The sequence below is a fragment of the Tachysurus vachellii genome, chromosome 6 (genome assembly GCF_030014155.1).
Source record: "Tachysurus vachellii isolate PV-2020 chromosome 6, HZAU_Pvac_v1, whole genome shotgun sequence".
NCBI classification, from domain to species: domain Eukaryota; kingdom Metazoa; phylum Chordata; class Actinopteri; order Siluriformes; family Bagridae; genus Tachysurus; species Tachysurus vachellii.
This window is the reverse complement of record NC_083465.1, coordinates 28,526,021-28,541,958: the sequence shown is the minus strand read 5'-3', so window position 1 is coordinate 28,541,958 and position 15,938 is coordinate 28,526,021. Positions and strand designations below refer to the sequence as shown.

The window sequence follows — 15,938 nt, the reverse complement described above, 5'->3', positions numbered from 1 at the left end:
AGAGACTGTGTGTGTGTGTGTGCGAGAGAGACTGTGTGTGTGTGTGCTAGAGAGACTGTGTGTGTGTGTGTGTGCTAGAGAGACTGTGTGTGTGTGTGTGTGCGAGAGAGACTGTGTGTGTGTGTGTGTGTGTGCGAGAGAGACTGTGTGTGTGTGTGTGTGCGAGAGAGACTGTGTGTGTGTGTGTGTGCGAGAGAGACTGTGTGTGTGTGTGTGTGCGAGAGAGACTGTGTGTGTGTGTGTGTGCGAGAGAGACTGTGTGTGTGTGTGTGTGCGAGAGAGACTGTGTGTGTGTGCGAGAGAGACTGTGTGTGTGTGCGAGAGAGACTGTGTGTGTGTGTGTGCGAGAGAGACTGTGTGTGTGTGTGTGTGAGAGAGACTGTGTGTGTGTGTGTGAGAGAGACTGTGTGTGTGTGTGTGAGAGAGACTGTGTGTGTGTGTGCGAGAGAGACTGTGTGTGTGTGTGTGAGAGAGACTGTGTGTGTGTGTGTGAGAGAGACTGTGTGTGTGTGTGTGAGAGAGACTGTGTGTGTGCGAGAGAGACTGTGTGTGTGCGCGCGAGAGAGACTGTGTGTGTGCGCGCGAGAGAGACTGTGTGTGTGCGCGCGAGAGAGACTGTGTGTGCGCGCGAGAGAGACTGTGTGTGTGCGCGCGCGAGAGACTGTGTGTGTGCGCGCGCGAGAGAGAGACTGTGTGTGTGTGTGTGTGCGCGTGAAAGAGAGAGATTGTGTGTGTGCGCGAGAGAGACTGTGTGTGTGTGCGCGAGAGAGACTGTGTGTGTGTGCGCGAGAGAGACTGTGTGTGTGTGTGCGCGAGAGAGACTGTGTGTGTGTGTGCGCGAGAGAGAGACTGTGTGTGTGTGCGCGAGAGAGACTGTGTGTGTGTGCGCGCGAGAGAGAGACTGTGTGCGCGTGAGAGACTGTGTGTGTGTGCGCGCGAGAGAGACTGTGTGTGCGCGCGAGAGAGAGACTGTGCGCGCGAGAGCGACTGTGCGCGCGCGCGGGAGAGAGACTGCGTGCGTGCGCGAGAGAGCGACTGTGCGCGCGCGCGGGAGAGAGACTGTGCGTGCGCGCGCGAGAGAGAGACTGTGTGTGTGTGTGCGCGAGAGAGAGACTGTGTGTGTGTGTGCGCGAGAGAGAGACTGTGTGTGTGTGTGTGCGAGAGAGAGAGACTGTGTGTGTGCGCGAGAGAGAGACTGTGTGTGTGTGTGCGAGAGAGAGAGACTGTGTGTGTGTGTGTGCGAGAGAGAGACTGTGTGTGTGTGTGCGAGAGAGAGACTGTGTGCGAGAGAGAGTGTGTGTGTGTGTGTGTGCGCGTGCATGAGAGAGACTGTGTGCGCGTGCGCGAGAGAGACTGCGTGCGCGAGAGAGACTGTGCGTGTGCGAGAGAGACTGTGCGTGTGTGTGTGTGTGTGCAAGAGAGAGAATGTGTGTGTGTGACTGTGTCTGTGTGAGAGAATCAGGGTGGTACTTAAATCTCTCCCCATATCCAAAGCCATGCTTAAGCTCTGAGGCTTAAAGTGTCAGCAGAGCTACAGTCAGCTCTCCAGTCCAGTCTGAAGTGTGTGATGTTTCTCCAGAACACACACACACACACACACACACACACACACATACGCACAGACACACACTGAACTGACTGAAGGGAACAATGTTCATCCTTCATTCACACAATAGCTGAATTCCTTAACAGATGCCTCAGAGTACAAAAGTTCTCATCAGCAGTAAATGACCTGTTTCCTGTCCACCGCCGTTCTATTGCACACTTATTTACTCTAACTCAGGCGTAGTAAACAAAGGTCCGGGGGAAAATGGCTAAATCAGACCGACAGCTTTCTAACCTTTAAGACATACAGACTTAAACAAGGAGGTCTGGTTTATAAAGACGCTCACTTTCACTCCTTCAGGCTGGGGGCGGGGCTTCATTCTCAGGCCCAATAAATCCGAACAGATACTCGTGTGTACAAACGCTTCAAAATCACACACGGCACCTTTAATTTCTTGCATTCTTCCTCTTTTACCGTTTGGGATCAGTGTAATATGTTGAAACGTGTGTTTCAGATGCCGTGTACGTGCTGTGCTACTCGCTCATCCTGCTCTCCATCGATCTGAGCAGCCCACACGTCAAGAACAAGATGTCCAAGCGCGAGTTCATCCGCAACACACGCCGCGCCGCACAGAACATCAGCGAGGACTTTGTGGGTCACCTGTACGACAACATCTATCTGATCGGACACGTGGCTGCCTAACAGATCACACACACACACACTGGCCAATAAAACACTGAGCTACGGCACTGATGCGCGTTCTACTAATACCAAGGGGGTTGAGGATGGAGAGGAGTCCTGATCCTGAGGTATAGAGGCATGTAGAGATTTGCTAGACATCACACACACACACACACACAAATATGGGTTACCTTAAGCAACCCAAGGCAGAAAAGGGTAGCAACACACACACACACACATGCGGCGTAAAACCACAGAGCCTTTTACTGTAGCCACACGAAGCTAAATGCAGCCGTGTCATTATAAGTCAATGAACGTCCGTTTTTGATCTACGATCTTTTAAACCTCATCCGAGTCTGTTCTCTCATGATCGTTCCATCTTGTCTGTTTATGAAGTTACAGTCTGCGAGTGAGTGAGATGATTTTTCCACTCACAGGAAATGGATGCAGAGAACAGATAAACACTTTCTTTTTTTCTTTTTCCCTCCTCAATCCGTACGGGACCAAAGGGCCTTCAATGCTTTTATGTTTTTTATATAAACACAGATGAAGATTCCCCAACACCGATCAACGTGTAAACGGCTCGAAGCTGTTGTATTTGAGACGTGTGTGTTATAATCTTAAAGGTCCGAGGCCGTGACCTGGTGTTAGCAGGTTCCGCTTTGCTGCCTCACAGCTCCAGGTTTCATCTTCATCACTGCTCTGGATGTCTTTTTATCTTCTCTGGGTTCTGCGCACCTACGTGCGAACTTGTGCGTGCTGGTGTCTCATCCCGGCTGCATTCCCAGATCCGCCACGACTCTGAAGATCCAAAGAACCGGAACTCGAATCCAGTACAAAGGAACAGTTCATTTAATTTCTCGGTCCGTCCGAGCTGACCCAGTGTGACCCCGGTGTGTGTGTGATGTGAACATCACGGCTCGCCCGGCTTCCCCCCACACCCCCTCCTTCCTGCTGCCTATATAAACTGTCGCTGCTGCTTCTGCTGCGTAACACAAGCGAGTATCTCACACTGTTACTGTTCGGTTGATCAAGAGCACTTTAACTTTAACCTAACATATGTAGTAGGATTCGTGTGTAATATCGAATCCCTCCTTAAACCAAGCTCCTCTCTAATCTGAAGGAGCTCCACACTAGTGCCAATAGCAGTGCTGAAGCGTGTACACTGACGTGACATCGTTCGCATGACGTAGTAGAAAACCGATACGAATAATACGACTTGTTTTATTTGCACATCATGTACATATTTAAGTATAGAGGTTTATACAGAAATCAAATTTTATTTTTCAAAGATTTTAGCTAATTTTTTGGATGGTTTTTCTTTCCCTTATTTAATAAGGTGACTACTCTTTTTGCACTTATGAAAATGTTTGCCACCCCTCTTTGTCTGTGTGTGTCTTTCTCTCTCACACACACACACATCATTGATGTCCATCATACAAATGAATACTTATGATGCAAACAAAAAACTGGGAGATATATTTTATGGTCATTTATTTTTATTTACTTCCATGCAAACCATTCTGCTGTTGATCTGAGAACATCTCTGACTATTTAGGAAACAATTTTGCAGCTTTATTTCAAGATGTGATAATAATAACATTAATAATTGTTGTTATTATTATTATTATTATTATTATTATTCTCTTATGTGTTTAGTAGGCATGTGCCACTATATTTTTTTATTCCATTTTACACCACCTCCTGTCTTCTCATGGTGGAACTCATGGCTTTGAATTGTCGTTTGAAATTCTCATCACTTTCCCTGCGTCTGATTTATCCGAGCTAAACACAGAGGAGGGCAGAGAGTAAATAACTGTCACATGCACTAAAGCCGAGATGAAATGGCCTCGCTAAGATGCCAGAGATTTTTTTTTTTTAAATAATATGATAATGGAATATAATAAAAATCATTATTTTTTTAATGGAATACTGGCACATGCCTATTAATATAAAAAATACTATCCCAGAGGCCTTACAGGACAGAATAATAAAAGATTGTCACAAATAAAATGAATTAAACAAAAACCATATTAATAAAGCTTTTGTTTGATTGCATTTATTTAATATGAATGAAATTAGCATCTAATTGCTTAAGAAATGTTTCATGACAACACTGAACTAATACTTAAATACTGTATAAAGAAAATGTAAAGCTAGCTAGATAGATAGAAATTGTCCTATAAAACACAGAGCAGTTTTAAAAGAATTTACATTTTCTTTATACAGTCTTTAAGTATTAGTTCAGTATTAGCTAGCTAGCTATCTACAGTATCTATCTATCATCTATGCTGGTGTCATAGACATAATTACATAGTTTTCCCTATTATCTATTAATATACTTACCCTGGTTTTTGTTTTATTTTATAACGAGTCACATGACAGATTTTCTTAAAAGGCTAAATTTCAGCTCAGTATAAAAGTCGTAAAGTTTCCTGAGTTTCATTAACCCAAGCCCAGGGTTCTGATGAAGTGAACGTGAACGTATATCATATAGAAATGTCATCCTAGTCTTTATCACTGATAAATGTCCAGAACGGTTTTCAGGATAAGATTAAAGATAGAAACCTCTAAGTACAAAATCTAACATTGTATGTGTACGTTACACTGTAGGGTCTGATGCTTAGACACTAAACAGATGAGGTTATAAAGTCGAATATGAGTTTATAGATCTTTATAGATCAAGACTCAGTTCCAAAGTATACAGAGCGAAAGAGAGAGAGAGAGATCTATGTCCAGATATCGATAGATAGATAGATAGATAGATAGATAGATAGATAGATAGATAGATAGATAGATGGATGGATTAATTATCCAACAATTAATGCATTATTTATTAGATTTAAATACTAAGCTACATATATATGTATATATACTGTATATATTATAAATTAGGAAAGATCTTTGTTTTTAGAAACCACTTATAATATTTAATTCAATTTAAAATAGTTAAGTAAACTAAAGTAATAGGTGATTTATTCATTATAAAATATATAAAATATAACTTATATTGATTTACAAAGTATGAAAATAAATGTGAATATTATTCTCCACAGGTCTACTGGGATTATTCACCTGCTCACTAAACTAAAAATATAATCTGGATTATAAAGGTAGTTACTGTATAGAACTACCGATTTTAAAAGATGTAATAATTATAGATAGTTATATATAGAAATATGTAATAATAATAATAATAATAATAATAATAATAATAATAATAATAATAGTTAAAAATTATGTTTTTTTTAACAACACTGATTTTCAACACAACCTTACATTTGATTCTGATGGAATCACAGTCTCACAGGAAAAAGAAATAAAAACTCTGACGCAAATAAATTCCGATTTTCTCCTGGAAACAAAAACTCGTATGGTTGATAAATATTAGGAAATGAAGTCATTTAAGAAATAAACTAGAAACCTCGCTTATAGCGCACATTTCATGGTTTTCTAATATAACACTGTATTCGTAAATAAAAAGTCGTATGAACTGTAAAGACTTAAATATTAGTTATGGGTAAAGATCCAGGGCGGTGTTTCATCTGTGAATATATAAATTTATTGTGAAATTAGTTTACAAGAAAATGTCATTTCTAGAGAATCATATCTATCTATCTATCTATCTATCTATCTATCTATCTATCTATCTATCTATCTATCTAAATTGTATATATATGTATATATGTAAAATGTATATACCGTATAATGTATTTAATATATAATATATTTTATATATATAATAAAATAAAATGTTATATATTATTGCACAATAAATAAATAATAAATAAAACACACATCAACAAATCACGGACAGAAAAATCAAACGTGAAATAGTGAAATATCAGCAGTGAATATTATTTAATAATGTTAAAGTGCAGTTATCAGTAAAAGTGCAATTAAATAGCGATAAAATGTTAGATTTTGCGTGATTTCATTTAGCCGCTTTAAAATAGTAACACGGCTATTTCTAAAATGCACTTTAAGATGTTTTTTTCCCTTAAAAATGAAATGAAATAAATTTCAAAATTTCTTTATAAAACCGTCATAATCTCTGCAAAATGAAACATGTTCCTTGTGCATTTTTGTTTGTTTGTTTTTTCCCAAAGCGACTTTTCAGTACCGCGCTGTTAAAAAGAGTGATCAGGAGTGAGACACACACACACACACACACACACACACACACACACACACACACACACACACACGCACGCACGCACGCACACACACACACACACATATACACACACATATACACACACGCACGCACACACGCACGCACACACGCACACTTTTTTATTAATATTTAAATTTTGCTGTTTTTTTTGTGTGTGTTTTAATTATGTTCTGATATTTATAATCTTCTGTTGGCCCTGTTATTAAGATGTCTATATATTTTCTATATATTTTTCCAACTCACGTTTTATTTATTGGTTTGTTTACCCTGATTATTTATTTATTCATTATTTATCGTCAGATTTCAGCGACAGAAAAATCTAAAGAAAATATGAAAACCAAAAATAAATACATGTATATGGCCTAAACAACCTAAACATGTTGGGGAGGAAGAGAGAATATCGGGCTTCAGGGGGTATTTTAGGGCTTCAGGGGGTATTTTTGGGCTTCAGGGGGTATTTTACTTCACATTTTATTCTCTTTTTTTTTGTCCGGATTTGTCTAGACGTTCTACAGAATGCGGATAAATTCTCCAGTATTCTTCCATAGTGAGAATGGTGCAATAAGGTGTATGATTGTGAAGGTCGGGCAGGAGATGGATTTGATTTTCACTCTGCTGCTCCAGGTTAAAGCTGATGTCTCGGCTGTGTTTATCAGAGCTTTATTGGAGAAAGGCTGTTTATGTGAGGTGACGTGTGCATTAATGGCGAGGCTTGGCCTGTAATTTGGCATGATTGATGAAGTCCTTATGTGCAGGAGAGCTGCAGTTCGTCAACACAAAAACCCTACACACCGACAGACTGAACAGAAATCCTGAAAAAAAAAAGGGAACATTTAAAAAAAAAATCAAATGTAAAAGCAGAGGACTAATTTTAGGACTAATGCAAAAGCTTTATGTAAAATAAATAAATAAGTAAATTAGTAAATTAGTAAATAAATAAATAGCTAGAGCGTTTAATATTGCGACTGCAGTGTGTATTAGTTCAATTATACAGGTCCTCTGCTAAATCTCTCTCTCTCTCTCTCTCTCTCTCTCTCTCTCTCTCTGTCACACACACACACACACACACACACACACACACACACACACAGCGGTTAATCTACGAACACATGAACATGCATTTTTGATGTATACCAGAATTTAAAAAACTTCTACATAAGGGTTTAAAACACCGTATATTTTGCGCAGGCGCGATTTATTAGCCTACGTCATTATCCCTAAATAGATATTCATCCTGACCGTTTCTGCCCTGGATTAACTGAGCCGTTGTTTTATTGGACCTTTTCCCACGCAGTTCGGCTCAAGATGTCAAGCAGATGTCAAAATGGGTGGAAGAAAAAGAAATGGGGGTGGAGTTGGGGGGGGGGGGGGGGTCAAACCGCTCTCACCAACCCCACCACTCTCTAACACTTCAGTAATAACACACTGATCCCAGTGATCAAAACAATGAACACACTGATCCCAGTGATCAAAACAATGAACACACTGATCCCAAATAACACACTGATCCCGAACACACTGATCAAAAATACACTGATTAAAAAAATAACACACTGATCCCAAATAACACTGGTCAAAAATAACACACTGATTAAAAATAACACACTGATTAAAAATAACACACTGATCCCAAATAACACACTGATCCCAAACACACTGATTTAAAAATAACACAGATCCCAAATAACACACTGATCCCAAACACACTGATCCCAAATAACACACTGATCCCAAATAACACACTGATCCCAAATAATACACTGATCCCAAGCACAATGATCAAAAATAACACACTGATCCCAAATAACACACTGATCCCAAGCACAATGATCAAAAATAACACACTGATCCCAAGCACAATGATCAAAAATAACACACTGATCCCAAGCACAATGATCAAAAATAACACACTGATCCCAAGCACAATGATCAAAAATAGCACACTGATCCCAAATAACACACTGATCCCAAGCACAATGATCAAAAATAACACACTGATCCCAAGCACAATGATCAAAAATAACACACTGATCCCAAATAACACACTGATCCCAAGCACAATGATCAAAAATAACACACTGATCCCAAATAACACACTGATCCCAAATAACACACTGATCCCAAGCACAATGATCAAAAATAACACACTGATCCCAAATAACACACTGATCCCAAGCACAATTATCAAAAATAATACACTGATCCCGAGCACAGTGATGCCAAACAGCACACTGATCAAAAATAACACACTGATCCTAAATAACACACTGATCCCAGTTTACACACTAATCCCAAACAGCACACCGATCTCAGATAACACACTGATCCCAAATAACACACTGATACCAAACAGCACACTGATCCCAAATTACACACTGATCATAAATAACACACATATCTCGGATAACACACTGTCCCCAAATTACACACTGATCCTAAATAACACACTGATCTCGGATAACACAACGTCCCCAAATAACACACTGTCCTTGAATAACACACTGACACAATATCACTGTACAATTTAATTCAATTCAAATGTATTTGTATAATGCTTTTTACAATTAACATAAAACAAAAGGTTATTATAAAGAATAATAAAGAATAATAATATTCCCAAATAACACTGACCCTAAATGACACTGATCCTAAATAACACACTGATCCTAAATAACACACTGTCCCCGAATTACACACTGAACTAAATAACACACTGATCTTGTATAACACACTGATCCCGTATAACACACTGATCCCGTATAACACACTGATCCCGTATAACACACTGTCCCCAAATAACACACTAATACTGAATAACACACTAATCCTGAATAACACACTTATTCTGAATAACACACTGATCAATGCAAATTATCACACTTATCCTAAATAACACATTGATCCTTTCCAAATAACACACCTCATCTGTGTGTGTGTGTGTGTGTGTGTGTGTGTGTTCTTTGCGTGCTATGAGATGAGAACGAGAGAGAGAGAGAGAGATGATGAGTGTTATGTGTGCCAAGCCTGCGTGTTATGATGTGATTTGCTGGCACTGTGTGTTCTGTGTTTGTATTTGTGTGTGTGTGTTCTGTATTTGCATTTTTTGTGGTGATGTGTGTGCATGTGTGTGTTTTGCATGTTATGAATATATTTAAGTTAGAATTGTATTTATATAGTGCGTTTAACAACGGACATTTACAGAAATCTGTCGATAAAGATGTGAATTTATTCCCAGTGAGGAAACCAGAACAAAGAGCTGAGGAAGAAATCCTGAGAAGCTCCAGAGTCAAAGGGAAAGTTGTCATCTGGATAGTGGATGATAAATCATTACTCTTCTAGAGCTGCACATTACAGACACAAGCAGTGCTGAGTGAACTGATTAAAATCTACAGAATTCAACTCAGTCAGATTCAATCATTAGGCTATCTTAGTGATTTATATATGTGTGCTTTGATTTGTGTGTGTGTGTGTGTGTGTGTTTGTCACGAGGTGACGTCTATGCCAAGACTGCACATTAAGATGTGATTTGTGTTTTTTCCCGTTTGTGTGTTTTGTATTTGTGTGTTATGAACTAGTGTGTATGTTGTGATTTGTGTGTGTGTGTGTGTCATGAGGTGACATCTGTGGTAAGTCTGAACATTAATATGTGATTTGTGTTTGTTCTGTGTGTGTGTGTGTGTTTGCAAGTTATGATGTGATTTGGGTGTGTTTCTTTGTGCTTTATGAATTGGTGTGTGTGTGTGTGTTATGAACTGGTTTTTATATGTTTTATATGTTTACGTTTTACGGATATTATGTTTTTAAGTTATGTTGTAATTTTTGTGTTTCTTTCTGCTTTATGAATTGTTGTGTGTGTGTGTGTGTGTGTGTGTGTGTTTGCAAGTTATGATGTGATTTGGGTGTGTTTCTTTGTGCTTTATGAATTGGTGTGTGTGTGTGTGTGTGTGTTTGCATGTTATTATGTGATTTGTGTGTTTTCTATTTGTGTGTAATGATCTGGTATATGTCTATGTGTGTGTTAGGTTTTAAGCTATGTTGTGATTTGTGTGTGTGTGTGTGTAATGTGAGTAATATATTTGCATGTATAATCCATGATGAGAGTTGTGTATATGCGGATCATGAGGTCTTCTGTGTTTGCATGTTAAGTGTTTGTGTGTGTGTGTGTTTGTGTGTTATTTGCATATTGACATGATGTTTTTATGTGTTATGAAGTGATGAGTGTGTGTATTCTTCCATGATTTGTGTGTTCTGTATTTGTTTCTCATGTGATGTCTGTGTGTGTTCTGGCTTTGCGTGTTATGATGTGATTTATGTGTGCGTGTGTGTGTGTGTGTGTATCTGTGTGTGTGTGGTGACGTGACATGCTCTACACCGTGTGGTATCTCTCAGTGTAGCAAGTGCGTATTTGAAGTCAGAAATACTTGTGATGTTCTTCATTAGGCTCCTCTTTATAGTGCGGCAGACCTTTGAGGTGTGTGTGTGTGTGTGTGTGTGCATTTGTGTGTGTGTGTGTGTGTGTGTGCACTTCAGGGAGATGTGCAGCACATATCCTCTATGGCTCAGGAAAGGTAAAGTGCTTAATATGAAGCTGTGTGTTTAGGCTGGCCCTCTCCCCTCATGTCCCTTTCCATAATCCCGCTATAACCCAGAGCCCCACAGTGCCCCTGCTGGGTAATTATTTCCTGCGCTGCCCCCCAACTACACATCCAAAAAGGCCACACATCCAAGCACCAAAAAAAAAATCAAGAACTCAGAGAGTCAGTGATTATTTAGGTTCTCTCACTTCCTTAGCCATACATCATCATCCTAAAGCTTTGATGGATTCATTTACGTTTCGTCTCGTCTGGACCTTTTTAACAACAATCCGGTAATCGTTCAATTAATTCAGAATCTGAAGCATTATTTATTTTAATGCATATTGAAATTAAAAACCTTCTTCTCTCATCTGTGTCATTTGACCTGGACGGACTCTACGAGTCGAGTCGACGTTATTTCACCCTCTAGATTCTTTTATTTTTATTGTGTTGACATTTTAAGTTAAAACACGTTGAAAATCTGTTTTATGAAATATTTCTTAATATCACTTACACTGAATTCAACCAGTTCCAACATTGTGAGGAATTTCAACAGAAAATAGTTTGGATTTTTTTTTTAACCACCTTTTCCTGCTCACTATATAATTCCAAATATTTTCTAGTGGTGAAATCACGGTTGTACTTTAAAAATAATTGTAAAAATGCACGAGTAGATGTTTCCAAACCTTCTCGCTATGTGTTTTCTCAGCTTTTGATGAAATCTGGTTTGTTCCTTTAATCACGACGTCTCTCAATAGGTTGAGTCCTAACTAATTCTGAACTTCATCATCATCATCATCATTACCTCGTTATCTACAGGAAGTGAATCATAACACTTCATATGGGCCATCAGAAACATCTTCCTCAATGACAAACTCTCACCATCGTCAATGTGAGGCAGCAAGTGTCAGTGTCATCACCAGAGAACTTCCACCATGATCAACATCTGATCAGAATCTCCAGCTATCTTCTAGCTTGAAGAACTAAATTTCAATAGCATCATCATCATCATCATCATCATCATCATCATCATCATCATCATCATCATCAATGCTACCCTTTTGATGAAACCAGTTTTTAAGGTGCTACGTTAGTTATTTAACGAGATTTGAACACTGGACAGTTTGTCAGTGCTTTTGGATGATTCTCCTAAATATTTTCTCAAACACTAATGAGAAAGCTCACCTAATATAAACGCCCCAGCCATCTTTACTCTGTCAGAGTTCCTCTGTTAAACCCTAAATCTCTCAGGATTAGAGAAGTAAGTCCAGGCATACACTCGTCCTCCCGTACTCTCCGTACCTTTCCTGAGCGATTCGCCGCAGATAGAGTTGAATAATATGCTGGAAGATATGAAGATAAGATCATGAAATAAATAAATAGCAAGTTGAAGCTTTTGTTTTGATTCTGCGCTTTTACACCATAATTATAATCCTGATAACTATCTTAGATTTTGTTCTTCAGGTTCATTTGTTCTGGAAAACCTTTCCAGACTCCAGACTTTTTTCTTTCTTTTTTCTGAAAATGGAATCGACCGGTGTTAAAATTGATATACAGATAAATGAATTAAATGGTTTTAAACTGGTTTGGAGTTCAGATGCCACAAACAGGCCTTCGAACAAAACCCCTAGGTGCAGCCTCGTATGTGAGCTGCTTTTTATTCACCAGGATGGATCCCGTTCTGGGGAAGATATGAGAGGCAAATCGAAGGAAAGGCTGCTGAGAGACTGATAATGAACCAAGTCTCATGAGGTGACTCGATAAGAGGAATTTTCCCCCTGAAGTATGTGAACACAAACTCATGAATCTCTTCACACACAATCTGTAGGACACTGTAGAACTTACATTCAAAAAAAACGCAGCACTGATACAAACAGTAAGCGGTAAATGTGCCCCTTTCTTCTCTGGCTTTAAACTGTTAACAGCAACAACAACAGAAAGCAACGATGCCACACTTGATAGTAAAAATCTTACCTGTTGAGTCACAGAATTCATGTCGCAGCGAGTGTCTACATTTTCCTCCATTCGCAATCTCTCATGTCAGCTTACTGAGCAACGCTCAAGAGGCGAGTAATGTGGGAGAACACCGGGGCGCCAAAACAAACTTCTACACACAACTCTGCGGCCTAGTTTTACTCTCCGCTGGTTTTCTTTGGCTGCGTTTCTGTCTGTAAGAGGTGAACAGACGGGTTTTTTCGAGGTGAAGAGGCCGATAATGGAGAATGGTTGCAAAACATCATTTCACACACCACTTCCATACTGCACAAGGAACGACTGCAGCACCACAGCAGACCTTCTCTCTAGACGAGTCGCAGTCAGTCTGCATTTTTATTTAATGCTCAAAACAAACCTGATGCAGGTTGTAAAGCCTGTATGATGCTGGTAGGAGCTGGAACATGAGAACAACCTAGATGGAGCTGCTACGGCCTTATTAAGAGCCTCCATACTGGAGATATGATTTATGTGCCTCCATGTAAGTCTTAAATTTGAAATTTAAGAAAACACACATATTGTTACTACATGCCATTAAAACACTGAGGAATCGCTTAAAATGAATATATAAATTTAATGTCGAATTTGTGTAGCAGAATTGTGCTTGTTACATGACTTCAGTAGTCTTTACTGCAATATCACTGAAAGGCAAATATTTTTCTTCTTCCCATCATCTTCCAGAAATCCACATGACACAACTTCCTGTGGAACACGTGACTTTCCAAATATATCAAAGGGCTGAAAGTCTTAAAGGTAACACTTTTGAGAATGTTTTTGGGGCGTCTTTCAGAATCTATAAGAGACTACTTGTGGAAAATAATTATGTTTAAAGTCATAATTATATACAACAAATTATAACAAACTGATATAATGATTTTTGAAGAGTTAATGATGACATTTAAAGGTAGAGAGAGAGAGAGAATAAAATATATTGTTCTAAAACAAGTGCTGTAGATTTTGGAAATGTTTAATGCAATTAATCTGAAACAATCTAAAACGATTAACTCTGCATTTTGCTTAAAGACAGCAAACAGCAAAACAAACAACAAATACAAACTTCCTGTGTGGCATTTTATCAAAAAGGTCAAGTTTAAATATCTCTTCAAACTGACTGCTGATCTGTAACAATTTCTGTAGACACTTTTTTTTTTTTTTTTTTAAACAGCCAAATAAATGAAGTCGGGAAAAGAGTTTTTACAGTGTAAAATAATATTAATAGCTGTATTTACACACCAGTATAACTGCAATAAAAAAATACTGTGTAAGCTTGATATAATATTTAAACCTCGTAACGAATTAAGCTACTCGTAATTAAATTATATGGCGTTATAAAAAATTTAAATAGGATTGATTAGATGTATAAAAAAATGAATGGAAAAAAAATACAGTGCTACCTGGTTGACAGTTTAATTTGATTTAATTTGATTTAATTTTATAACATTTTATTAAATTTTATTTAATTTAATTGATTTAATTTTATTTAATTTTACAAATACTAGTACCGACAAAACGACTTTTTTCTTTCCGTAAATAAATCAAAAGCGCGCACTCAGAGTGCGTCAAACCTGCTTTTTTTTATCATCTCCCACATCTCCACCACATCTCATGAAAGATGCAGATTTTTACTTTAATGAAAAATACCGTTAATGTAATTATGTCGGTTTGATTTCAGTGTAAAATCATCAGTGGTTGCGGTGCTGGAATCTCGAGCTGTGGACGTTGTGTGTCCCTGAAATCACTCGACATGCCTACCTACCTACCTATCTACTCACAACCAAATGATCAAAACCAGTTTGCACAACGTAAACAAATGATTTTGGTGAGCTGACCAGGATTAAGTGAACCATGTTTGATATGTTTCCTTTTTGAATCTTTAAATCATCCTGCAGTTCTGTTTTATAAAATATCTGCTGTCTTTTCTTTCCCTGTTTTAGCGCCCTGTCCATCTTCATGCTTGCACACATTTTGTTCCTAATCCTGGGCGATTTCTTTGACGTTTTAGATTTAACGGGAATAAATGACTTCTTCTGATCCTGAAAAACCGTGGACTTTATTTTGATTTAGTTCCGTAATTAATAATAGAAAAGAAATTTAAAAAAAAGTAACACATTTCGTTATAAAGCTTCTCTACTGTTTTTTTTTTGTTTTGTTTTTGTTTTTTTGTTAAATATAATTTCTTAATAGGCACCAATTTATTAAAGAAAGCAAAAAGTTTTAAAAAATAATAGTAATAATAATTAACAGGAACAGGAATAATATTTTTTCTCTTTTTTTTTCTTTCCTTTAATTTATAAATAAAAAATGGAATAGTTGCATGACATATTGCTTTGGTATAAAAGGAATGAGAATTCTTTACTGTAATTATGCTTCATCACAACATCATGCTGTTGATTATTTTCCAATAACAAAACAAACTGAATGTTTTATTTGTTATATAACATAAAATGATGACAAATAAAACATATATAAGAACAATAATGTACGTAAAAATAAACTAAAACATAACTATATAGGTGTTTGTATTTAGCATGAACACTTATAAATACCATTTTTTAGCATTTATATGAACTGTAAATATGCCGTTAATGTACTGTACAGAATTTACGCTTCCTAACTATATATGATTCTTTAGCCTGATTTATAGCCTCATATTGCTAACACGACTGCAGGACGGTGTTTGTGACCTGGATATCATCACCTGCTCTATGTATGCTTTGGGAAGCTGTGTGTCATGGTCTGTGTCACCTTTAATAAAACTATAAAGTCAGTAAAAAGAAAGAAGTGTTAAAGCAAAAGTTTTCCAAACACAAAAATTAAATCCTCAGTTTTCCTGATTAGCAGAGTCATCATTCCTATAGCTTCATCACTCCAGGTTAAAATATTTCGTTCCCCTGCACACAATCACTGGTGCACTTTAGAGAGAAAGCAATGACAACAATGTCAAACAACTTCCATTTGTTTCCCTTTC

At 37.9% G+C, this 15,938-nt stretch overlaps 1 protein-coding gene across 1 annotated transcript in view; it reads left to right on the top strand.

The window, feature by feature from the left end:
• fbxo8 (F-box protein 8) overlaps positions 1–4,268 on the top strand; it is a 16,408-nt gene extending 12,140 nt beyond the window's left edge. Inside the window, exon 6 of the mRNA XM_060873193.1 lies at positions 2,061–4,268. Coding sequence (XP_060729176.1) covers positions 2,061–2,248 — 188 coding nt within the window. The 3' untranslated portion in view covers positions 2,249–4,268. The remainder of the gene's footprint in view (positions 1–2,060) is intronic.
• The last annotated feature ends 11,670 nt before the right edge of the window (positions 4,269–15,938 follow it).